The sequence below is a fragment of the Bacillus rossius genome, chromosome 3 (genome assembly GCF_032445375.1).
Source record: "Bacillus rossius redtenbacheri isolate Brsri chromosome 3, Brsri_v3, whole genome shotgun sequence".
NCBI lineage: Eukaryota > Metazoa > Arthropoda > Insecta > Phasmatodea > Bacillidae > Bacillus > Bacillus rossius.
Window position 1 is genome coordinate 20,374,488 of NC_086332.1, and position 25,219 is coordinate 20,399,706.

At 34.6% G+C, this 25,219-nt stretch overlaps 1 protein-coding gene across 2 annotated transcripts in view; it reads left to right on the plus strand.

Moving 5' to 3' along the window:
• Positions 1 to 492: 492 nt before the first annotated feature.
• The window catches only part of LOC134530313 (zinc finger protein 236-like), a 71,647-nt gene continuing 46,920 nt past the window's right edge, over positions 493 to 25,219 (plus strand). Inside the window, exons 1-13 of one of the 2 annotated variants that reach the window (XM_063365038.1) lie at positions 493 to 677; positions 980 to 1,161; positions 10,898 to 11,055; positions 11,461 to 11,892; positions 12,743 to 13,036; positions 14,268 to 14,399; positions 16,290 to 16,439; positions 16,706 to 16,823; positions 18,253 to 18,395; positions 20,073 to 20,265; positions 22,145 to 22,259; positions 22,748 to 22,880; positions 25,017 to 25,156. In XM_063365038.1, the coding sequence (XP_063221108.1) occupies positions 1,038 to 1,161; positions 10,898 to 11,055; positions 11,461 to 11,892; positions 12,743 to 13,036; positions 14,268 to 14,399; positions 16,290 to 16,439; positions 16,706 to 16,823; positions 18,253 to 18,395; positions 20,073 to 20,265; positions 22,145 to 22,259; positions 22,748 to 22,880; positions 25,017 to 25,156 (2,132 nt within the window). In that variant the 5' untranslated portion in view covers positions 493 to 677; positions 980 to 1,037. The other variant, XM_063365039.1, reaches the window with a different exon arrangement.

Here is a 25,219-nt window from a genome sequence, read left to right on the forward strand (position 1 = left end):
ACATACGTTATTTTTTAAATTATTTTAATTATTATCTAAAGTGTAAAGTGAATTCAGAATAAAATTGAAACATCGCCGCAATCTTTTATGAGCCAGTAAAAGATTTGACTCTCGTTGAGCTAGTAATATCGCACGCGCATATGAACGAATGTTTTTAGCTGACGAGTAGGTAGTAAAAGTAGCTAAATAATAAAACTAAATGAAACACCTATTGCAGTTTATTTGCTGGAATGATATTTTATTAACGGTGCTTCCATCTAACGTGAAAATAAAATACTAAACACTAACGAAACGATGATATTATTTTGTATCGACTGTGTATACTTTATAAAATATTATTTGTGCTTAAATGTGTTGATTAAATTTGTCGAAACATAAACATTTATTACAACTTCATTTTTAATACTATTTCGAGAGTAGAGAATTTTATTTTGTAGAGAAAAATAAAGTTGACATATTGCATCATGGGTCATGTACTTGATGAATCGCCATCCGCCATGTTTTTCTTCATTGCACAGAAAATAATTAAATATTTCTACCCTTACATTGTAGTTGTAATTTCGCTCTGATGTAAAAATGCAACGTGGTGTAGTATTTTTGTGGTCCACTATACCCAGATAAATTATTTCGTCAAACACAGTGAGAGCCATGTTTTAATTTTCCAGCGGAATGATACCGTAAGTAGAGCCAGAAAAAAAATGTACCGCTGTCTTTAGAATGTTTTGATGTTTGTTCGCAGGTTGTTTGACAATCAGTTACTGACTAGCTCAGAATCAATTATGGTTATTTCTACTTTAATGTATTTGTCGCATAACTTCACTGTAGTCTGGTATTATTGGATTCTGAACGTTATTACTGATGTTTTGTTGTTCTTCCTATTGTACAATTTTTCATTTGTAATGAGGTAAGTATAGGTTATGTTATACCTTTTACTACAGTATAAAGTTGATGGAAACTGTCATATCTATTTAAATTTTAGGTGAAAGTGTGTGGCAGATGGGGACATCATAGTATAGCCATGTAAAGCATCAAGCAACATGGAGAAGGAAGTCAAAGGGGTGCTGTCAAGTGATTCCCAAATCATGTCACTGCAGATGGATACAGTTTTTTCTGGCAATAGTTTTGTTTTTGCTGGAGATGGGAACAATCTTCTGGCATCAAGTAAGTGAAATTTTATTTTGAGTCTTAAATTAAGTTGAAAAACAATAGCGGTAGTAATAGTTAAAACGGCTGGAAAATCGATGGAGTGTGTGAGTCGTTAATCCCAATATTAGATTTTTTTTTTTTTTAAAGATAGTTGAGCCTTTTTCCATCTGAAAAAAAAAATAATTTCCATGTTTTCCAATCATTCTTCAAGAGGACATGTCTTACTTAAAGTAGTTTACCAGTAGGTTACCATTTGCATGAGTGGTTAGGTTAATTAGGATTATACATTACAAATAAACTGTGATATGAGAATGGTTGTTTTGGTTAGGTTAGCAATTTTTTAATAGTGTGGACTGTTGATTAGGAAAAATTAACTGCACTGTCAGCTGGTAATTTATAATCTGTTAATTGTATACTTTAGAGGCGCTACTGTAAAAAAAAGGCAAATACCGGAAAATTAGGTAAATATTTACAATCGCGGTAGATGCCAAAAAAAATGCTAAAAATCCGAAAATACTTTTATTCTATGCTCTTTCACTTCCTCTTTTCAAATCAACCGGCGGAGATAAGAAATTCCAAATACTTTAGGAGATATCGAATTTTTTAATTTCATGATATGTAGAGTCGCGGTAGATGCCAAAAAAAATGTAAAAAATCCTAAAATACCTTTATCATATGCTCTTCAACTTCCTCTTTTCATTAAAAGCGGCGGAGATAAGAAATTCCAAATACTTTAGGAGATATCGAATTTTTTAATTTTGCAATACAAGACCTGTGGAACCATTCGAGCGGCGCCATTTTTGTTATTTTGCCGTGTGTTCGTGAATACGTAAATCGTGAATGCGTAATTAATAAAATGGTTGATTAGGTCAGGTCAGTTACATTATTAATACTTTCAAACTTAGCCGACATTAAAAATTTTTTTGTGAATTAATTTTAATGGATGTTTAGTTTTAAAATATTTATAATGTAACTGACCTGACCAAACAAACCCGGACAGAGGGTGAACAGTAAACTAAAATGGTCGATTAGGTCAGGTCAGTTACATTATAAATACTTTAAAACTAAGGTGATATTAAAAATAATGTGAATTAATTTTAATTATTCTTTAGTTTTAAATTATTTATAATGTAACTGACCTTACCTAACAAACCCGTAACAAAGGATGTACAGTAACAACTCACGTAAATTTTTTTGTTACTTATTACTTGCGCAACAATATCAAAATAACAAATAAGACTTTAAAATTAGAAACGTTAAAAACTCACGTAAGTTGGAGGCGGTAATTAAACACCGTTTTAAACAATAATTGAACTAAATAATCACGTATTAGTTCATTTGAATTCTGGCCTATCACGAACAATCACGTGACATCATTATCCAATAAAAAAATAGATACTCGTACGTAAACAAGAAACAATGGTGCACGCACGCCACAGGAATGCGCTGGTTTTGTGCTGAAATTTAAAAATTCGATATCTCCTAAAGTATTTGGAATTTCAAATCTCCGCCGCTTTAAATGAAAAGAGGAAGTTGAAGAGCATATAATAAAGGTATTTTCAGATGTTTAGCATTTTTTTTGGCATATACCGCGACTCTACATATGATGAAATTAAAAAATTCGATATCTCCTAAAGTATTTGGAATTTCTTACCTCCGCCGGTTGTTTTGAAAAGAGGAAGTGAAAGGGCACAGAATAAAAGTATTTTCAGATTTTTGGCATTTTTTTTGGCATCTACCGCGATTGTAAATATTTACCGAAAATTAATTTATTCAGCTCCTTATTTTTTTCATAATTATAATATTGAGGCACATTTCAGATATTTTCAAGAACTTCATGTAATTAATTTAATTTTGCCTGTGGCCACTACCATGGTTGGTAAATATGTACAGTCGCGGTAGATGCGGAAAAAAATGCTAAAAATCCGAAAATACCTTTATTCTATGCTCTTTCACTTCCTCTTTTCAAATCAACCGGCGGAGATAAGAAATTCCAAATACTTTCGGAGATATCGAATTTTTTAATTTTCATCACAATACCTGTGTATTCATGCGGAAAAAATTTTACAAATCCGAAAATACTTTAATTCTATGCTCTTTCACTTCCTCTTTTCAAATCAACCGGCGGAGGTAAGAAATTCCAAATACTTTAGGAGATATCGAATTTTTTAATTTAGCAATACAACACCTGTACAACCATTAGAACGATGCAATTTTTTTATTTTGCCGTGTGTTAGTGAATGCGTTATAAATAAAATGGTCGATTAGGTCAGGTCAGTTACATTATTAATACTTTCAAACTAAGCGGACATAAAAAATAATGTGAATGAAATTTAATGGCTGTTTAGTTTTAAAATATTTATAATGTAACTGACCTGACCAAACAAACCCGGACAAAGGATAAACAGTAGGAACTAAAATGGTCGATTAGGTCAGGTCAGTTACATTATAAATACTTTCAAACTAAGCGGACATTAAAAATAATGTGAATTAATTTCAATGGTTCTTTAGTTTTAAATTATTTATAATGTAACTGACCTGACCTAACAAAACCCGGACAAATGATGAACATTAAAAACTCACGTAAAATATTTTTGTTACTTATTACTTGCGCAACAATATCCGAATAAAAAAAATAAGACTTTTAAAATTAGAAACGAATGATCAAATGGCAGAAGTTGACCATTTAATTTAACATCGTATTGAACAATAAATGAATAAATAATCACGTATTGGTTCATTTGAATACTGGCCAATCACGGAACTGTCACGTGACAAAATTGTCCAATAAGAAACATAATAGACACTCGTAAACAAGAAGCAATGGTCGTCGCCGCATGAATACGCAGGTATTGTGATGAAAATTAAAAAATTCGATATCTCCTAAAGTATTTGGAATTTCTTACCTCCGCCGGTTGATTTGAAAAGAGGAAGTGAAAGAGCATAGAATTAAAGTATTTTAGCATTTTTAGCATTTTTTTCCGCATCTACCGCGACTCTACATATTTACCGTATGGTTAAGTCCTGGTAAACATGAGTACTTATATTCCAGCCACATGTGAATAATTGTATTTTCAGATTGAAGGATGGTGTAAAATTATTATAAATATTGCCTTGTACTATAAATATAGTGATGTACATTTGTTTCTTGCGTTAATAGCATAGCCAAGACTTTTTTCAATGAGCGATATCTCTAATCCCGTTGTCGTCGCCCTATTGTTTACTTGATACTATAGCTGCAACATAATCCTGTGGTTCTTCAGAGATCCTTAGGAATGTATAGCATTGCCAAGGCTGATTTCTAAAAGACAGGAATGTTAAATGTTGGTACGTTACGGCTGGGGCCAAGACAGCTTTCAATCTTAATCCGTTTTCCACCCTAATAGTGCCTAATTGGAAATAAAATAAGGAACTGAATAAATATATTTTCAGGTGTTGCCTTTTTTTCACAGTGGCACTCCTACAGTAGAAAATTACTCCTTACCAACCATCCCAAAAATTTTATAGTAGGTAAAAGTTATTCCCAGGATCCTAATGGCATGATCCTCTATATGTTTATCCAGTGGTGCATGATGCTGGCTGTTTTAATTTAGTACATCGGAACATACAGGACTTACAAAAACAGAGTTTTCACAGGCTGGGAAAATCTGGAAAACCGGGAAAGATCAGGGATTTGATAAGGTGTCTTCAAGTACAGAAAAACACAAGTATATTGCAAAATGATAATTAACAAACTGGATTAGTTATTCTTTAAATACTGGTGTGTGTGATGTCATAAAACCAGTATGTGCTTTAATTACATATTCCAGGGTTAGTACACCTCTTTGATATCCTTAAAAGTCCATAAATTAGTAATGTATGCATGTGGGTATTTTTATGTTCTTTTGTTTCAGATCTGTAGCAAACAGTGCTTTGTGCATGTGCAGTACAATTTGTGAATTTTGGGCCGTGTGATTAGATTTTATGTATAAAAAATGTTTTGAATTAGTTTTTTGTATTTTGTATCTCACCTTTAAACTACTGTCTTACTTTGAAATTAAATTGTAGGGCTATAAATGTCAGGTAGACACTATGGTTGGGTTAAATATCTGTTCCAGAGATAATTGTAGACAAAAGGGTCTTATTTGTAAGAAGTGAACTAACCAACAATATTATTTTTGTGCATTAACTATTTATCATTTTTATTTATCTTGAGGGATTTTGTGATATTACAAATAGTTTAATAACTCTTAATGGAGGTGAAAACAGTGAAGTAAAGGGGTTCTTAAATTCTCCTTAATGTTTGATTGCTCAAGAGGGTATTAAACCTCGATTAATGTGTAGTTGTAAACCAATCTGTTATCTTTAATTGAACGTTATCAACAACTGTGTATTGATTTAATGACTTGAAGCTTGCTCAAATGTAGATAGTCGTTCACCTGGTCACAATCAATAATATATTGTTTCAAATTTTGATCAAACATAGTGGTATTATATTACTTACTGACAGAATTTGCTGCGTAGCGTTGATGGAATTAACAGTGGAAAATAGAAAAAGATTTTATGACTGAAAAGTTTTTTGATATGTATTTTTAATTTTATATATTTATATTATCTCGCAAAAGTTTGTTAATAAGACGTGAAAGGGGGGGGGGGGGGATTTTTTTTGACAGGCTAAACACTGAAAACTAGGGAAATTTTCAAGAGTAAGGGTATGGGAATCCTGAAAAACTTTTAATGTAAGAATTAAGGTTAATTGTAAATTGAATACAAACAAAAAAATTTCACAAGACCTGAAATAATTTTTTGTGTTATATTTTTGTTTGGTCAGGATCTTTTGACAAGCTAAATTAAAACAGCAAGTGTCGTGTACCATATAATCAATTGTTCATGATCATGCAATCAGGATCAAGGGATAAACTTGGATACATGATGCCAAACTATAATAGTACAAGATAATACCGTAACTACAGCCCTGCCTATTCTAGTATAGAACATGATACAGACGATATATTACCACAGTGTTGTAGCTATTATATACTACAATCCTGCCTGGTTTTGTATATTTTGTGATACCAATTTTTATTATTATTATTTTATTTTTTTTCATTTTCAAATGATTTCCCCTACCTACTCTAGTATGTATAACACAGGTCTGCGATGAAAAAGTTTTTAAAAAAATTTATTACAAACATGTAGATGTTGGTCTGTATATAGCAAATATAAACTTTGTTTTAACGTATCATGTCACATTCTTTTTGCATATAGATAAATATATAATAGTTCATTAGATCAGTAAGTTCGGGTTTTTTTTTTACAAAATTAATTCCATGATCTATATTTCTATTCTATACTGTATGACCAACCATCCTATAGTCTATTGTTACTAACCTGCCTTTCCCCTGTGAGAAAATGTATAAAAAAAAGTCTATGACTAATCATAGTGGTTTAAACTGCAAAAAAAGTGTAATAAAAGATTGTTTTATTAAATCTGTAACTATGGCTCTTCGAAGTTGCAAAAACAATCCAAATGTATTTTGCTATATTTTCGCACAATATACAATAGTTACGCAAAGATTAAAAATAACAGACTTTGTAAAAAATGCTTTTTATGCTTCCTTCGGAATGAGGTTATGTTACCAAGAGAAACAGTGGGTTCCAATACAGTATGCCGGCTATGTGTTGAAGTGTTAAGACAGTGGACTTACGGTAAATCAAAATCATTGTCATTTGGTATTCCTATGTTGTGGCGGGAACAAAAAAATTATACAGATGATTGTTATTTTTGTTTGACCAATGTAACAGGATTAATTCTAAAAACCACGCCAAAATTTTGTATCCTGATGTTTCGTCTGTAACAAAGCCAGTTCCACATGGACCCGAATTACCCTTACCAGTTCCTACTAACACTAAAACCTTCAAAACGCCTTTATCACAAAACTCAGAATAAAGTGATCATCTATCTGCAAAGCAGTGGTGAAATTTTTCACCCTACAAATGACCCTCTATCTTTAAAACAGCAAGAACTGAATGATTTGGTACGGGATCTTGGATTACCTAAGGACGCTGCAGAACTTCTTGGTTCTCGACTAAAAGAAAACAATTTATTAAATGCTTCAACTACATTTTACTGGTATCGAAGCAGAGAACAAGAATTTGTGGAGTATTTTAAGAAAGAGGAAAATTAGTATTTGGCTGTGATACTGGCGGTTTAATACAAAAATTCAACATCGAATACAATACACCAGAATGGCGACTCTTTATAGATTCTTCGAAAAGAAGCTTAAAGGCTGTCCTTTTGCATATCGGCAATAAATACCTGTAGCTCATTCAATTTATCTTAAAGAAACTTACGAAAACTTGAAAAATGTTTTGGAGAAAATAAAATACACCGAACACAAATGGTTAGTTTGCGGTGACATGAAAATCATATGCATGCTTTTTGGTCAACAGCAAGGCTACACAAAATTCCTTTTACATTTGTGAATGGGACAGTAGAGCAAAAAATTTACATTGGAAACAAACTGATTGGAAAATTAGAATGGAATTGAAAGTTGGAGTAAAAAATGTCATCAATCCGAGCTTGATGGATCCAGAAAAAATATTGCTTCCACCACTTCACATCAAACTTGGTTTGATCAAACAGTTCGTAAAGGCATTATCGCAAGATGGGAATACTTAGAAGTATCTTTGTTCATGTTTCCCTAGCTTACCTGATGCGAAGTTGAAAGAGGGAATATTTACGGGACCTGACATCAGGAAACTGATAAGGGATACAGAATTTGAAAAAGTGATGACAACCTTGGAACAAAATGCCTGGCATGGCTTTAAAAATGTTGTATCTAAGTTTCTAGGCAACACAAAAGATCCTGCGTTTACAAATTTTGTCTAGGAAATGTTAAATGCCTATAAAAATTTAGGCTGTAATATGAGTCTGAAAATTAATTTTTTGAAGTCTCACATTGATTGTTTCCCAAAAAATATAGGCGACTACAGTGAAGAACAAGGTGAACGGTTTCATCAGGATATAAAAGAGATGGAAAGAAGATATCAAGGCCGTTGGGACGTTAATATGATGGCGGACTATTGCTGGATGATACACAGAGATGAAATAAAAAATCATAAACGAAAACCAACTAATCGCAGCTTTTTTTCAAAAAGAAAACGTTATTATTAATTGTTTTCTTCATGTATACCTTAATGTTGTATTTTAATAGCTATAGATACAATAAAACTTTATAAAATATTCTAAAATGATTCTCATTCATTTTATTAAATTTTTGTTTTGTTCTTTTTTGTATTGAATTACTATAAAATCTAAATCTGTTAAATGTGACATGTTATATATCATATGAATACAGTTTTCTATTACTTTTTAAGAAAATTAAAACAAATATTAACCATTTAACAAAAAAACTTTTTTAAAAATTTTTCGCAGACCTGTGTTATCTATGGTATCATATTCTATACTACAATCCCAACTGGCGTACCTAATATATTTTGTGATAATAAATTAATATATTTTAATTGTTTATTTTACAGTGATTTAAACTTCTCAAGTATTGTAAAGTTTACTTCAGCCCTACTTCTTCTGGTATTGAAACACGATACTGAAGATATATTACTTTCCGTACCATAATGTAATTTCCTCAATAAAATATCTTGTGCAAAACCAGCATTTGAAACTTTTCCGTTCAAAAAGCCCTATTTTCATCTTCTACCATATGAAATGCAAGCCGTAATAACTTCAGAACCGCCGAGTTGATTACTTCATTCTTATTCCTTCCATATTGCAATGTAAACTTATAAAAAAAAAAGTGTTTGTGGCGTCCACGTGCAACAGAAGTGAAACAATTTGCTTATTAGTTATAGATAGAAATAAATTATTAACATTTTTAATCACATTATTCACAGAAGCATCATAGTTGATTGCACAAATCAATAACTCATTTCCACACAAATAAATAGATTGTAGATACTTTAAATTAAATTAAATATGGTAGCGTCAATTGTTAGGAGTAGACCAACCAAGCATCGTTGTGAGAATTCCATAGCATCACTGCTGCGTCATTTCTACCTCTCCCCTGCCGTCTCTCCTTCCAGCCGTTACAACTAAAATATAGCATGCTACACTATGTACCTATCCCCTCCTTCGCCATCTTTCCATTCGACCGCTATTGTGTATGCATTGGAGTGGCGTCACTGCTGACACACTCTCCTCTACCGGTTCCCCCACTACGTACCTAACTATTCCCCTCGTGCAATCTGAATTGTTATAATGCTCAAAATTTGTATCCCCCTTAGCAAAGAAGTTTTACTTGAAAAATTTTTTAGCTGACATACCTTCACCAGACCTTTTACTTTGTTGTTGTAACTTAGAGTGCAAAACTAACTTTCCCTAAGAAGAAAAAGATGTTTTTACAATACCTTATCAATTTTTATGATTTACATACCAAAGAAATACTGTAAAAAAATTGATAATTTCACTCAGTATAATGCTTTCACTGAACAAACACCACACAAAATGAAATAAATTTGACAGATCTTGGCCTTATGCCACTACATAAGTAAAAATACTTATTTTAATTATAAACAACACAAATATCCAATAGTACTAAATATTGTACAGATTTAAATTAATTCAAATGCAAGTAACCTAAAAAAAAATTCCTTTTAGTTTTAGTTATGCACACAACCAACAAGCAATGTATAAAACCTTTCCCATGATTAATATGATACCACACTTGACTCAACTAGACCCACATGAAAAACAAAAAATGGAATTGAACTGTAAAACATTTTCAGGTAATTAAAATCTCACAATCTTGCACTGCTGTCTGATGCAATCACCACAATGGTTAGTATAGCTGAAATGTAACACATTTGAAATTTTTTTACACAGAAGCAGCTAATCAAGAACTTTATTGTTGAACTAAAGAAAATTAACTGCTAGTTGTCAGGGCTGTCAGGAATAGGGGGGAGGGGGGAGGGTGTTGCAGAGGCTGCAAAATCCGTGTGTCCTAGGAAACTGGAGGGCCTGGTTGAGTTTTTTTAATGTATGAGTTTACCTTGATTGTAAAATGAAAATTACAAGTTAATTGCTAATACAATTGTCATACAGGTATGGCAACAGAAAGTTTATATCCTTTAGGATTTTTATTTAACATTGTGAATTTTAAAAAATATGTACCTACATTTAGTAATGGTTAGGAGGTCCGATAAAATTATTTGCCCCTGTACCCTGGGTTTTTAGACGGTCCTGTTCATAATAACAAATAGCAGATGATGTGGTTACTATATAAACAATGTATAAAAATTAAAAACAAAAAGTAATTGGCAATACTCACATAGCCTTTATAGCTATAAATGTGCTTTTGAAAATCCATGTGCAACAAGCAAATAATATTCTATTCTCTCTCATTTGCTGTATCAAATTAAACATAATCTGGTCTGACAAAAACTCAATATATTTCCACAGAAGTGACATCCCTTAGAAAACTAATAATTTTGGTTTTAGTAAATAAAATAACACTGCAAAAGTACGTAGTTTAAAACAGAAAAACTTAAAACAATTTATGAACACATTTTAGGAAAACATTTTATTGAAATTATGTAGGTCTTGTGTTAACTTTTATTGTGATATGCATAGCTAACACTTTTTCTTCATCTTTTTACTTTGAAATTCATAATGCCATTGCTTGTGAAAGGGATGTGTTTTAATTTAACTCTCTGAACTACCTTATTGTTTTATAATTGATTTTTTTTTGTGCAGTACCAGATGGTGGTCTTGACTATGGGAATGCAGCAATTTTTTCCATTCCATTCCATTTACTTGCTGACACAGGAGTAATTGAGCAGAACAGTGCTCAGAATGTTGTCTACCGTACCGTAAACAACTCCTCCATTGGGTTGTTCCTCGACAATGGTCAGGTGAGCAAGCCTTTGCAATGGAGCATTCTAGTCATCTACTGTGATGTGTGCAAGTACTTGTACATGGTTGATGATGTTCAAAGTGATCACCTTGGTAATCTTTATAGCTATGTTCCTCTGTTCAAGGGTGATTATTTTCCAAGCTGTTTTTGATTGTTCACGATTCATTATATTGTTATATACTAATCTCAAATCAAGTTCTCCATATTGATATTAGTTATTCTCAATGTATATTATCCTAGCTCAGAATCCTGCTCTTTCATCTTTAATTAGAATCTCATTTAATGATCATGCAAGTAAATCGATTCTTGAACAATCATGATTCATTTTTATAGAGGAATAATATTTGTTTTGAGTAAGTAGTGACATTTTTAATTTTTATGCATGATGCGATTGTCTGTTTAGTTGACATTCTTGCCAAGCAGCAACCACGTGGTGCTTAACGCGGATGCACTGTCAGCCATGGGCGGGGACCTGGCGACTGTCCCCGGGGATGACAAGGTGAGTGACACGGCTCTGGGGCTGGAGCTGGACCTGGGGTACCTGGGCGGGGATGTCCTGGTGCCGTCCCAGCCGCCCCGCAGCCCCGAGCTGGTGCAGCCGGAGTCCGGCGATGAAGCTGGCGCCTCGCAGTGCGTGGAAGTGGAAGTCAGCATCCAGGAGGGGTTGCAGCAGGCGGAGGCTGCCCCGCAGCCGCCGGACGACGTCGTGGGAGATGAGAACGGCATCACCTTCAACATCACCAAAATCATTGTCCCGTCGCCGCGGCTGTCTAGCCGGCGTGGCCCAGGGCGGTCGCGCAAGATCGACAGGGACATCGAACCTCCTGTCGGGAAAGTGAGTCAACTAGTCCTTTTGATTTAGTGTCTAGGAAAACGTACTTATTAATAAATGTAGGCTGTTGCTCAAACTGTAATCATTTTACTTTTTAACTACTGTTCAATCCAGCTTAATTGAGAACTTTTAATTTCTGTTGTGCATTTTCTTTCAGTCAGTAAGTGATTGAACATCTTGTCTTAAAATACTGTGGTTTGAATAGCTATGTTTTGAGTTAAATTTTGTGAAATTGTAGTTTCGAATGACTTTCAGAAATGAAGTTTTAAAGTGTTCAGAGCAGCTGTAATGCAATTAGTATTTAATAAACAAAATTTTATTCCATATAAATATTTACCTTCAATATTGCCACTTTAGTGATAACAGAAAAGTACCTTTACATTACTTTATTTGGAAGGCCATATTATTGTTTATTTTTACTATCTACTTAGTGCAGTTTTTTTCATTTATTATAATAAATACTACTTTTAAAACATGTGAAAGCCATTTTCATTTTTTTAATTCGGGCATCCTACGTACTAGTTTACTATTGGAGAAGGCCATGAGGATAAATCAAATATTAATGTCCAAATTAAAAATACTAAATGAAAGCAATTTTAAGTTACTTTAGATTTTTAGACCATTTCATAGCTTTTCTGTGACAAAATTTATTAGTTGCTAGTACTAAGTTATAACCAAGCTATAAAAAACCACTTAAAAAAAAATAGTTTGAAGACATCCAACTTTCAATTTTAACTGAGTTTAGATAATCTTACAAGCCCTACATCAAACATAATGACATCGTAGTTATTTTTTACTCAGGAAATTAATCTCAGCTTTCGTTCTGTAATTGGTGGTGTTGCCATTTTTTCAGGGCCCGTACAAGTGCCCAATATGCGTCCACGTGTTTGCGAAATGGGCACAGCTGCGCCGCCACGTTAAGATGCACAAAGAGGACAAACCGTTTGTGTGTCCGTTGTGCCCCGCTTCGTTCAACGTGGAGGCGAACCTAGTGCTTCACGAGGCGACACATGAGCGAGACGACCCTCGCTGCCCCGAGTGCCACCGAAAGTTCACCCGCATCGCCAGTCTGAAAGCGCACATCATCGTTCACGAGCGGGAGGAGAGCCTCTTTTGTCCTGCGTGCGGAGATGAGTTCGCCACACAAGTAAGTAGTTGTGACTATTGTATTTTTTTTCATGTTGGGATAGAAGGTTTCAGAAGGATAGCCCTCTTCATGAAATTTGTTTTTTACTTCACCATAAATGGTCTCATGTCTGTCCACCCAACCTAATTTATCTACTATGTACACCTTTCGTGACTTCCTCTTTCTTAGTCTCTGTCTGGGAATCACCCTCCCTGAACGCACTTTGCTCACACTACTCACTTATGCCTGCGACGTAATTCGGCCCTTGATTATCCACTGCTCTGTCACGAATCCTTTGCCAAACTGTTACTTGTCTCTATCTCACTCACTGGTGTTGCTAACCACAGGACTCTCTCGACTGGTCGGCCAAAAAGCCTTAAGGGGATGGCTGGCGAATGATCTCATACATTTCCAATTTCTGCAAACACATGTCCTTAATTTCATGCCTGGAATCACCCAGGTAATAGGTCAAAGTCTCATTCTCTGGCCCCTAGGACTGGGCCGAATTCTCTCGAGAGACACCTACATGATGATGGTGGCGTGGTTTCGAAGGGGCAGTTAGTGTTCTACAGGATGAGTTATCAATAAGCTATAGTATCTCAAAGATGCTGGTGTTAGGTGCCCAAGTCAGAAGTCAATTGCGGATGAAGATAGATACCCAGTTGCTCTGCGGAACGCTTGCACTTTGCATAGCTCACATGTCGAGCAACTGGCTGTCTCTAGAAGAAACTTCACCCTGTAACAGTCAGTAACAATCAGTAACAATATTTTACTTTTGGGAGTGGTTTTGTAAGCTAGGATGGTGAATTTGTGATTACTTAAAAATGGTTCTACAAAATATAAAGCCTTCCTAGTAATCTAGAGATTTTTGTCAATAAATCCACATTAGTTGTGTTTCATTTGACAACATGATGGGACAAGTAGTTTAATATTTTAACACACTCTTGACTGTATATATTTGAAGATTGAGATAGAGGCTTGTAATAAAAATATACTTTTCTGGGTTAAAATTAATAGGCATACCAATTTTTAAGCAAATTTTCATAGGCTGATAGTTCTACAATTAACTTGTATAGTGTTTTTTTCCAGAAATTTCCAGTTTATGACAAAATATGTACATATAAAAAGTAAATTGGTAAATATGTAAATATATTACACTATTCTGTCTTTATTGCTTGTGTATTTGGTTTCTGGTAATAATGAGAGCCATGCATCAACGAATATTGTGAGTATTTTGTTTGTGCATGCGTAGGCTCAACTAGAGAGGCACATGAATGACCACAAAATATCAGAATCAAAGGAGAAGGTTTTCCAGTGCCAACACTGCCACCAGCAGTTCAACCAAGTGTCGGTGTTGCGGGAGCACCTCCGACAACATTACAAGGTAATGCATCCCTCTTGTGCTTACCGCCAAGTATTTATGTGGACGGGTTACATGTATACACAGTGTTGTGTTTGATACATGGTGTCCACATTCTGGAAAGTCAGAGAAATTTGAATTGGTCAGGGACAGTCAGGGAAGTGGGAATTGGTCAGGAAAAGTCAGGGAAGTTGAAATTGGTCAGGGAAAGTCAGGGGAGTTGTGAACAGATTTCATGTATACATATTGTTGTGTTTAAACATGGTGTCCACATTCTGTAAAGTCGGAGATTTTGGAATTGGTCAGGGAAAGTCAGGGAAGTTGGAATTGGTCAGAGAAACTACTGGAAATCATGGAAATTCCCCAGTGATAGTAATTTTGAAGTGGAAATGTCATTCTTGAGTCTGCCATCACAGAAACAGTAAAAGTTTTTTTTATGTTTTTTTTTGCATAGTTATACACTAAAAAATGGTGTATATGGTTCTTTTTGAATATTCATCAACTATTTGATTGTTTAGAGCTGTATTTTCATTTATTTTTTTTGTAATATGAAATAGCAAAATAGGTAGGTTTTTTTTAAAAAACATAGTTAGAGAAATATGAAAAGTTAAGAAAAATTTTATTGCAGATTTGTCATGACATCCTGTGTAGAAAAAATATTACAATTGTCTTGCAAATCCCAATTTGTAATTATAGTTTGTTTTTTTGCAACTTTATTTGGGATACTCATATAAATACAGTATTTTCATAAAACAGAATTAAATTGTTCATAAATTTTGTTTCTTTGCGGCTAAGGCTTTTTGTCTAGGCAGGAGGTAAAAAGAAAGGCCCCATGAACAGGTACACTACAAAAACAAGCTGCAAAGGACCCTTTAGATAATGTTCAAAATGAATTCTACTCTGATATTCATAAGGAAAAAAAAGTTTTTTTTTTGTTTTAATACATTCTGTGTGTGTGTGTGTGTTTTTTTTTTACTTTTCGCTTTTTTAATTTAAGTACATGACAAAATATTTCACTAATTCCAAGAAACAAATGTTAACTTAAGTATTTGTTTTAACAACAAAAACCTTGGCATGGTTTGGGGTGTGTGTTAGACCTATTTAATTTATTCTTTTGTTTTCAATTTTAAATTTTACTGCACTGAATTACTAATCATTTTAATAGGAAAAAGTTAAGGTATTGACATTAGGTTGCAATTTACATAATACAAATTCAGATTCAATTTTAATTTAAAATTCACAATTATTATTACATAACAGTATGTCTGAAAGTGTTTCCCCGATAAAATTCCACATAACTGTGGCAGAAATTTATATATTTTGTTATCATTTAACAAGTGTGTACAATTGTCAAGTACGTATTTTGTGTGTATATTTTATTCCCATGTCAGTTTATAGCTTTGTGTTGGGTGATTGTGTCATATATTGTCTCACATATATTCTTGGCTTCTGAGTTGAGACCACGCCCTTGTAAAGTCCCAGTCAGATGTGTGGACTTCAGTTCTTTTCTGGTTCAACATGAGTGGCAGAAAGTAGGATTTTAACGTTCTGAGAACCAAAATAACTAACGTAATAAAACAAATGTTGGTTTAAACAAAAAAAAAATCAGGTTGTTAGGTTTTAAAAAAAAACCTGGTTTTTCATCCAAATGGCAAGATAAAAGTATGCGACCCTCAGTTTTGGTGTCCTCAGTTTTTATAACTCAGTTTCTATAAAAATCATACCATTATATTCAGGTAAATATGGTAACACCCCATTTAAAACAACAATTTGAAAATAATTCAACCTCTAGTGTATTATAGGAATAAATTCTCTTAATGTCCCTAGCAATAAATCACAAATGTTTCTCGAAGGTACCTGTGTGTTTCTGAATCCCGGTGTACTTATATTATAGTATTTGTGTGATGCCTGCAGGTAAAAATATCACTGTCCCACAAATACCACAAGCGCAATATTGACCGCAGCTCATTTGCACACAAGTGTGACAGCTGTACCATGGCATTCCAGAAGCCAAGCCAACTGCTGAGGCATCGTCGCATTCACACAGGCGAGCGACCATTCAAGGTAAGAGCATGAGATGCTGTTCAGTTTGTAACTTTTAGCAGCAAGTGCATTTTTTTAGATTTTCTTCCAGTTTCAGAAGCAGATCCGTGCAAAAATTATATAAAACTTTTTTGTGTTCAAAGTTTGAAAAAATCTATACACGAAAGGAAAAATCCATGCCATTGGCACAGGACTGGGAGTAATTTTTTGAAAAAATTTTCTCTGGGCTCTTTTTTTTTACATTATGTGGTTTTATTTATTTGTTTACTTTTATTTATTTTTTTCAGTGCACTGTCTGCATGAAGGAGTTCAATCAGAAAGGTTCTCTTCAGATTCACATGCATAAACACAATGGCAGAAAGCCCTACCCATGTGAATTCTGCTCTGCCATGTTTAGCCAAAAAGGTGAGTTTTGCTGAGTGATGCTCATTATTACATTACATAATTGTTAAGTTTATGGAGTAACAGCAGCAAAAAAAAAAATATATATACATATATCCTTTGTAATACTGAGAACAGTAGCTGGTAATCTCAAGGGAATGAACGTTGTGTGTTGTGTTGACAGAAATTATTTATTTTTCTGTAATCCTTAATTTTACTAATAAAAATGTATGCATTTGAATCACTTTAATTAAGCAAAAGCACATGTTTGAACTGGCACCAATTGAGCCTCTCACATGCAGATGTTTTCAAGTATATTCTAGCTGTTGACAGTGGCCGCCAGGTGGCAATACGGCGCTGCCGACATCTTTACTGTTGGTTTTCATTTATTTCAATGCTGTGTTTTACTTTTACCAAAGAGTTCAATTTCATAGGTACACTTGCGTAATGACTTTTTGAAGACTCTTTCACATCTTTATTTTTTTTCCAGGCAGTTTATTATAATTTGTTTTAAATACTATGCCTGTATATAAATTTTTCTGTATTATTCCCAATAAAACTACAATGATGTTCAAAATACAGGTGTCCATCAAAGAATGTCACAGTTTCAATGATATATTGTAACATTTTAGTTTAGGATATTTACAACAAATCATACATGAAATTGAAGGTGAACTAACGTAGTTTTACATACAAATGTTTAATATGTGCACTTTTAGTTATATGGCACAACCTAAAGTTTCAATCTTCCCACACTTTAGTTAACAAGTCCGGAGAGTTGAAGCAATAACCTCTTTAATTCTGTGTCTCAACTCTGGCAAATCATTGGGTAGTGGCAGAACATAGAGACAATCTTTTACAAAGCCCCAAAGGAAAAAATTGCAAGGGGTTATGTCAAGTGAACGTGGAGGCCAGCGAAAAGGAACTCTGTTATCTTGACCATTATGACCAAGCACATGTGGCAACTGTAACTGGCATGGACTTTAAATGAAACACACGTTGAACTGAAATTACAGATTCACTCTTAGCAAATTGCAGAACACAACATGCTTTGCGCTCAGGAGTCGCCATTGTGCGTAGGTGGCGCTGCAAGCGAGAAAACAACTAGGCAGTTCCCGCACATGCACAGATCTAAAACTGTTTGAGTTACTCCTATTGACCTTGAATCAACACACTTTAATGCTTACAGTTAATACATTAAAATTCATAATTTCTTAATTCTTTTATGGACATACTTTATTTATTGAGATATTTCAACTTTTTGTATATGTTTTATGTGCTAGTCAAGGAAATATTTGCCCTTTAGTTTTTACTTATCGTCAGTACATTTTGTACAGTGGTACTAAAATTATGTTGCAACTTCACATATATTATATATATTTTAGAAATTTTCTAATGGTTATCATAGTTTAGGAAATTTTTTTTTTTGTATTTAGGCTGTTTTATTTTTCAGGGAATCTTCGCATGCACATAACACGTGTGCACACAATCCCACGGTCTGGTGAGACTGTATTCAAATGTTCGGAGTGCTCTTGTGTGTTCCGCAAGTCTGGTAGTCTAAATGCACATATGAGTCGCAAGCATACATCTGATAAGGTATGTAAATTTTCTAAAGATGTCTTATCCAAGTTATTAATTACAATTTTCAGAAAAAAGCCTCTGGATCAAATCTGAAGGAATGAAGGGACTTAATTTATAAAGATTTGGAACGAGCCAAGGTTACTATTCCACGACAAGTACATGGAGGTTTGAGTATCTCAAAAACTGCAGTGCATTTGTAATGAAAGAGTTGAAACTGGATTTTTGCTCGTGGGAAACTTGGCCGATGTTACAATGATAGGGTGAGTTTCCTCTGGGTACCAAGTTTCTTCTGTGCATTCATTCCGTAAGTGCTCCGTGCTCATCTTATTATCCTTCATCATTCCTGGTGACCTTAATGTCGACGTGATGTTAGGCCTAATTCATTCTTTCTTTTGTGAAATTACACCCACACATGCACTAACACAAGCTCTTTAGAATCTCAGTATGATCATTGTGCACGGAGACAGTTGCTTCTGAAAATTACACTTTTGGAAGCCTTGCACAACCAGAGAAAAAGTCGAAAAACTTTTGTTGGTGATCCACAGTTATTATAAATAAGTAAAAGCTAGGGATTTTGGTGCTACAGTGGAGTCCCACTTATCGGAACTAATTGGGGCCAAGACCTGTTTGGATTACCATATTTGCAGATTAGCCAAATAATATTGTGGTAACGCAACAAAACGGTATACTAAAATACATCTCTATAAGTATTAAATTAAAACTTAACAAATCCTATAACACTTTTAAAAGCACAAAGTTAGTAAATATGTTGATAAATGTGTCAAAACATGTAAAAAAAAAATTTTGAAAGTAAAATAAAGTCCAATATTTTTTAACCCTAAACTAGTTTGGATTTGCCAGAATTTTGGGCCGGCGGGGTTTGCATCAGTGGGACTCCACTGTGTCTATTATACAAATTTAAACATTCACTAAGAAAACACTGAAGAAAGTAAATAGATTTAAATGAAATGGCAACAAACTGCAAGATAACAGTCTTTATCATTTGTAGTATTGTTACACTGAAAATTTTAGGGTTTGGTATTTTTTGGGATACTTATGATTTGTGTTTAAAGTTAGTTCTTTCTTTGTAACATAAATTTTTTTTATTTCAAATTTAATTTGAAATTATTTTGGTTTGTAATACTGTAAATTTTTTCTCTCTTGCTCTTGCTCTTTTCTTTAAGAAAGGTTATATTGGTTTGGAAAACTTTTTTTTAATATATAAAAAAAGATATAATCATTTGGAGTTTACTTGGTAGTCTGGGCAGTGATTGGTTTGGTGAGCCCTGGATAACGTGCGTAGGCCGTATTGTGTGGTTAATGGCGTGGCTGACATGTGTTGTGGAGTTCTCGGTGATGAAATAGTAAGTTCTCTTGGTTTGTATTGAAGGAGCCCGGGGGGCCGGGTAGGGGGACAGGACGACCATGAAGGCAAAGTTAGTTTGTTTGTTTGTTGTTGAGGAGGTTAGCTCTTGGGCAATGATTACCAATGTGATTGTGTTGTTCAAATCATCTGGAGGGCCGGAGGACCGTCAGAAAGTCATCGGATCATGCATATAACTTGGTTTCAGTGTTCATTTTCGTGTCCCCCATAAACACCTTACAAGGATTAGATGTTGCCTTGCATGTGTTGTTTTGAGAAGGGCCAAGGCAAGTTTTCTTGGTGCGTGAGACCCTGTGCCCCTGGTGCAGAGAGTCCCTTGTGACGGGGAGAGGGTGGCGTTCACGGCGGGCGAGCTGAACTCCCACCTGAGCGCGGTCATGTCCCACCTGACGGAGCTGCAGGCGGCGCTGGGGGAGCAGCCCCAGCCGAGCGACGCTGACATCCTCCAGCAGGCGCTGGTGAACAGCGGCGTGTCCGGGGACAAGGCGGCACCTTCCGGCGGTAACTACAGTTCCTACACGCTCCAGGAAATTAAAAGCACTGCCCTTGAGATGGCGACGAAGGAACGTGTTCACTCAGTTGGCTGCATACCAACCAAAGTGGTTCCTCGACTTAATGTCTAGAGAAAAGATTTACGGTTTCACATGCTCAAAATATCGCTGCTTCGTGTGCGTGATTTCAGATTACTGCTAAATCTTGCCATTTAAAGAAGAGTATGTTATTAATTCCAAACATTTTTTTCAAATAATACATTTGTCAGGTGCATTAAAGATTTATCTCATGACAAATCAGTTTAAGAATTACAATTTTTAATATTGAAATGCGTGGCTTTTTTTAAATTTTGGTGTAGATCAAGTATCTGATTTTAAAACTTAGGTTTCGGAACGCTCAAGTATATATTTTACCTTGATGAAATCACAGTTACCTCCTTTTCATTTCATGAAAAAATTGTTAAACAATAAACATGCACATGTATAATTTTTTTACAAAGATTATTCCATTGTTTACACTTAAACTTTTGTTTACTAAGGTCAAAGCTATGCTTAGAATAATTAAATAAATGCACCTTATTACAATTAAATTTTTTAAGGATATTAGTTACAATCACATCTTAATTTGAAATAAAGATTACAGGTATCAAATTCACTATCCAACATTTTAGTTGATTCTTAGTTTGCTTAGTACTGTATTACAGTTTATATAAAATCCCCAAATTGTTTACCGCTCTTCTCTTTTCCCACACAAATGCCAATGTAAAAATTCTGAACTAAGCAAACAATGGCAATATTGTTAACCAAATAAAAAACCAAACTAGCCCCCCTTTTTTTTACCGCAGGTGTGAATTCTAAAATAATTTTAGTAAACTTACATTTATATTAAGTTTAAATTTATCTTCTCAGTACTGATTTATTGGATTTCATAACCTTATAACCTTGTCACTATTAATATCTTATAAATGTGAAAGTAGGTTTTCTTCATGTTCATTAGAATTAATATTACATTATTGCAACAATTTGCTTTGCTTAATGCATTGCACACATTACTAGGCCCTTGTTAATGTTATTTAGGCATGTGGTTGAAGAATACTGAGAGTAGATCTTGAGCAATGCCCTCAAAAATGTAAATCTTAGTTTGAATCATCTGTAGGCCGGAACACTGCTTTTGTCATTAATGGGGTGATGAAATTCTAGGTTTAGTGGATCTACCGTGGTTGAGTGGTCAGATTACTATCCTACTACCAAGGTAATCCAGGTTCCATTCCTGGTGGGGTCAAACCTGGATTTTTTTGTTACTGGCAAATGAGGCAGTTGTTTTTCTCTGGTTACTCCAGTTTCTCCGACCCCATTCATTCATCAATGCTCCATTCTCATCTTGATCATCCTTCATCATTTCTTGAGTCCTTTTTGTACAAGATGTAAGCCCTAATTAGTTCACTCCATTCATTAAATAATTCTTCCATTCATTCAGTTAGCCATTTATTTGTTTAGTCTGGCACGTGCGGCTTTGAAGTTATCTTGAGATAGTGTTTTACAAAAAAAAAAAAAATTGTTTCAAATTTATGAAATTTTTACATAGAAAGTAAAACTGTAATTTTTGTCTGTTGAAGGTGTTAGCAATAAATTTAAGAGTACAAAAATATTTATAATATAAGCTGAAGATCTATGTATAAAAAAATTAAAATGCATGTCTTCACTGAAATATTCACATTATACCTAATGTCCTATAATATAATGTGTACACTTTTTGTCCACCTCACTTAATCTTGTTTTTTTTTTCTTCTGGTGCTTGTTAAAAACTTTTATTTTTGTGGGTGGCAGTTATTTTTAACCTATACTGCAGGTCTTGTGTAGGTAGAAGTGTTGTATGGTGTATGTTGCAGAAAGTATTCCTAAGCCAGTTTTGGATGCTGAGAAGAAAGCAAAGCAGGGGAGTCATAAAGATGGAGTTGCATCGTTCATCATGTTGGGTGACAAGGACGTCCATGGCACAGTCAGGTTAGTTATTTGATAAAGTGCACACATGTTTGTCATGACCTCATAGAAGTGAAAAATCCTCACACCAATGTAAAAAAAAAATAGTTTTTTTATGAGGGAAAAAACTCATTAATATATTGCATTTTATGTTTTGGCAGATGTAGTGGCTAATAAATCATTATGTAAACATGTGAATCATCCTATTTAAAAAATACCAGTTGAATCATGTGATATGTGTTTTGTTATATATGTTGTTAGGTTGGTAGCAAGTATGAAAAAAATTTTTCCTTAAAACTAAATAACTGAAAGTTTTTTTTTTTAAGCTGACAATATTTACGTATTTATTATGCTTTATAATAAGTATATGCTAATTTGCTAGGATTCATATTTTTCACTTTAAAATTTGTAATACCTAACTCACAGATATTTAGCATGTTATTGTATTCATTTTTATATTATAAATTTAAAGTTGTTACTAAATAATTTTTGAAATATTGTGTTGTTTACAGGAGATACATTATTCGTCAGAGGAAGGTAGGGAATGTAAGGTGGCATCAATGTTCTTATTGTTCTAAAGAGTTTAAGAAACCATCGGACCTGGTGCGACACATTCGGATCCACACTCATGAGAAACCCTACAAGGTAAGGCTTGATTTTAGCTCATGTTATTACTCACTTCTTCATTATTTTGTGCCCCTTGCAGTGAGAGGTCAGAAGGAAGAAAGGGGTGAGATAGGTACCTGGTGGATGCTAATGTCCGGCCAACCAGGTTCCTTGTGCAGTGGTTGCTTTCCCCACCGACCACCCTGTCCTCAGGCACGTATGTTTTCCCGGCAGACCAATGTAGCAGGGTACTCCAACCACTGAGAAACCAGCCCACAGCTGTGTCGGTTAGGAACGTGGCAAGGTGCGAGGGATGAACCCATGCCACCAAGCTGTGTTGCCTTTCCATTCTTTCGGGGTCGGCGGAATGCCGGCGAAGGCCTTGGCGTGTGAGAGGCGGTTAACAGAAGTTCCCTGTGGAACAGAGAAGGTGTAAAGTCAGTGGCTGGTGTTTATTACAATAAGCAATACATCTGCCTTCCTCTGGTTTGACTTGGATTATTGCTCTAAAGTGCCCGAACAGGCTTTAACTCACGACCGCGTGACATCTGCGGCAGCTGCACATGTAGGCAGCTGGTGCAAGGTAGCGCGAGCACGACCATCCATAGCAATAGATGTGCTGTAGGGCTCGCTGCCCCAGGAACACTCCTGATTTCTGCCCGTGCGCCACTTTTTATACAGTCTTAGGAGGGTGGTGTAGTGCTAGCAGCGTTGAAGGAGGGATGAAGGACTTCGGTAGCAGTCTGCGTGCCTCGGGTAGGCTTGGCTCAGCCCTCTTCTCAAGGCACAAGAGGGGTGGTGAGCAACTGATTGTGTTACAAGTTGTTCTCTAGGTTCTGACGCTGGCAAGGTCCCGTGTGTATTTAGGTTATCACGGCGGGGTAACTGATGTCAGTGCCCTTTGATTGGGGCGCGAGTGCACGACATGACTTTTTTTTAATATAAAAGTGACTGTTCGGTGACGTAAATTCTAATTCATACTTACTAACCATCATCAGACGTTATCAAGCACCATTTCCGCAATGTTTTGGGTGAAACAGTGTGGCGGTGGCGAGGTTAAAAACCAATTTCAATTACGTCGCATTGTGCCGTTGCCTGACAATTCTTAACTCCATGGAGTGAATACGTAGTTGCAAATTAAAACTAGGTACTTACTAAACCTAATACAAGTTATACTTTAAAATTTCTTTGCACTGCCATAGGTTTTGTACTTTATAGTAACACTTCTCCCCATCCCCCCCTCCCTCAAGATTTATGTAATTGTGAATCTTCCACAATGCCCTGATAATTATTTGTTATCACTATATAAATAATTTGTTATGCATTTATTGGAAAAGTGAGCATGCTTTGTTTCTTTCAATGTTGTTTCATCTCCAGCTTTATTATCATTTTTATTAGAGGCATGAAATATTTTACTTAATGTTAATACATATATGGTATAGACGACACAGCCAATCCATTCAACTTCCTGCATTATCTTGAATGTAATTTAATACACTGCATTACTTAAGACCCCAGTGCACCATTTTATGTGAACTTGAATGATCAGCTGTTTAATGTTTATTTTATTCTTAAACCTATTCTGCCACATGCAATACAATATTTTAACATATTTCCAAATATCTACTGCAAAGGTTTAAAAACTTTATTATGACAACAAAACCACTTTCAGCCATTCCATATTGACTTCAAATGACAGTTTTGGCAGCATAGAGAAAGCTGTATCTAAGATATGTATAGTTGGTGTGCACATGCTGGCTTGATCCTTCCTCTATGAAAGGTCATTGCATAATATGTGACATCTGTATGTGTGTGAAACTGCCTTCTTTTTTATGGTATTATGTATTACATGAAATAAAGTTTAGAAAAAAAAATAATTTTTTTAACTGGTCTACTCTACTGCAGCAAATAAGTAAGTCTCAAGATTGTGACAACAGTAGACAATAAACAACAGGTAAATAGTTCTCATTAAGTTAAAAATGTATTTATTCTAGTTATTTTATGGTATGTATAGTTGTTTTTTTCCTGCTTGTATGTAATGTATGTACCTAATTGCTAAATAAATAAGAAACTTATATTCTGAATTCCACTTTTCTTTGTGATGTTTTTGTGTGCAAAATGCTTAAACACATTTTCTTTGTGAAATTATATTTTTTACTTAAATTTTATTTACAGTGCACTGGCTGCTTCCGAGCATTTGCTGTGAAATCTACATTAAAAGCTCATTTAAGAACTCACATTGGTTTGAAAGAGTTTTCATGCAACACATGTGGAAAATTATTCTCATCCAGTAGCAGCCTCAAGGTCCATGAGAGGTCAGTATTTGTAAAGCATGATAAAACATTGTTAACATTTCACTATGTATGGTCTAAAATATA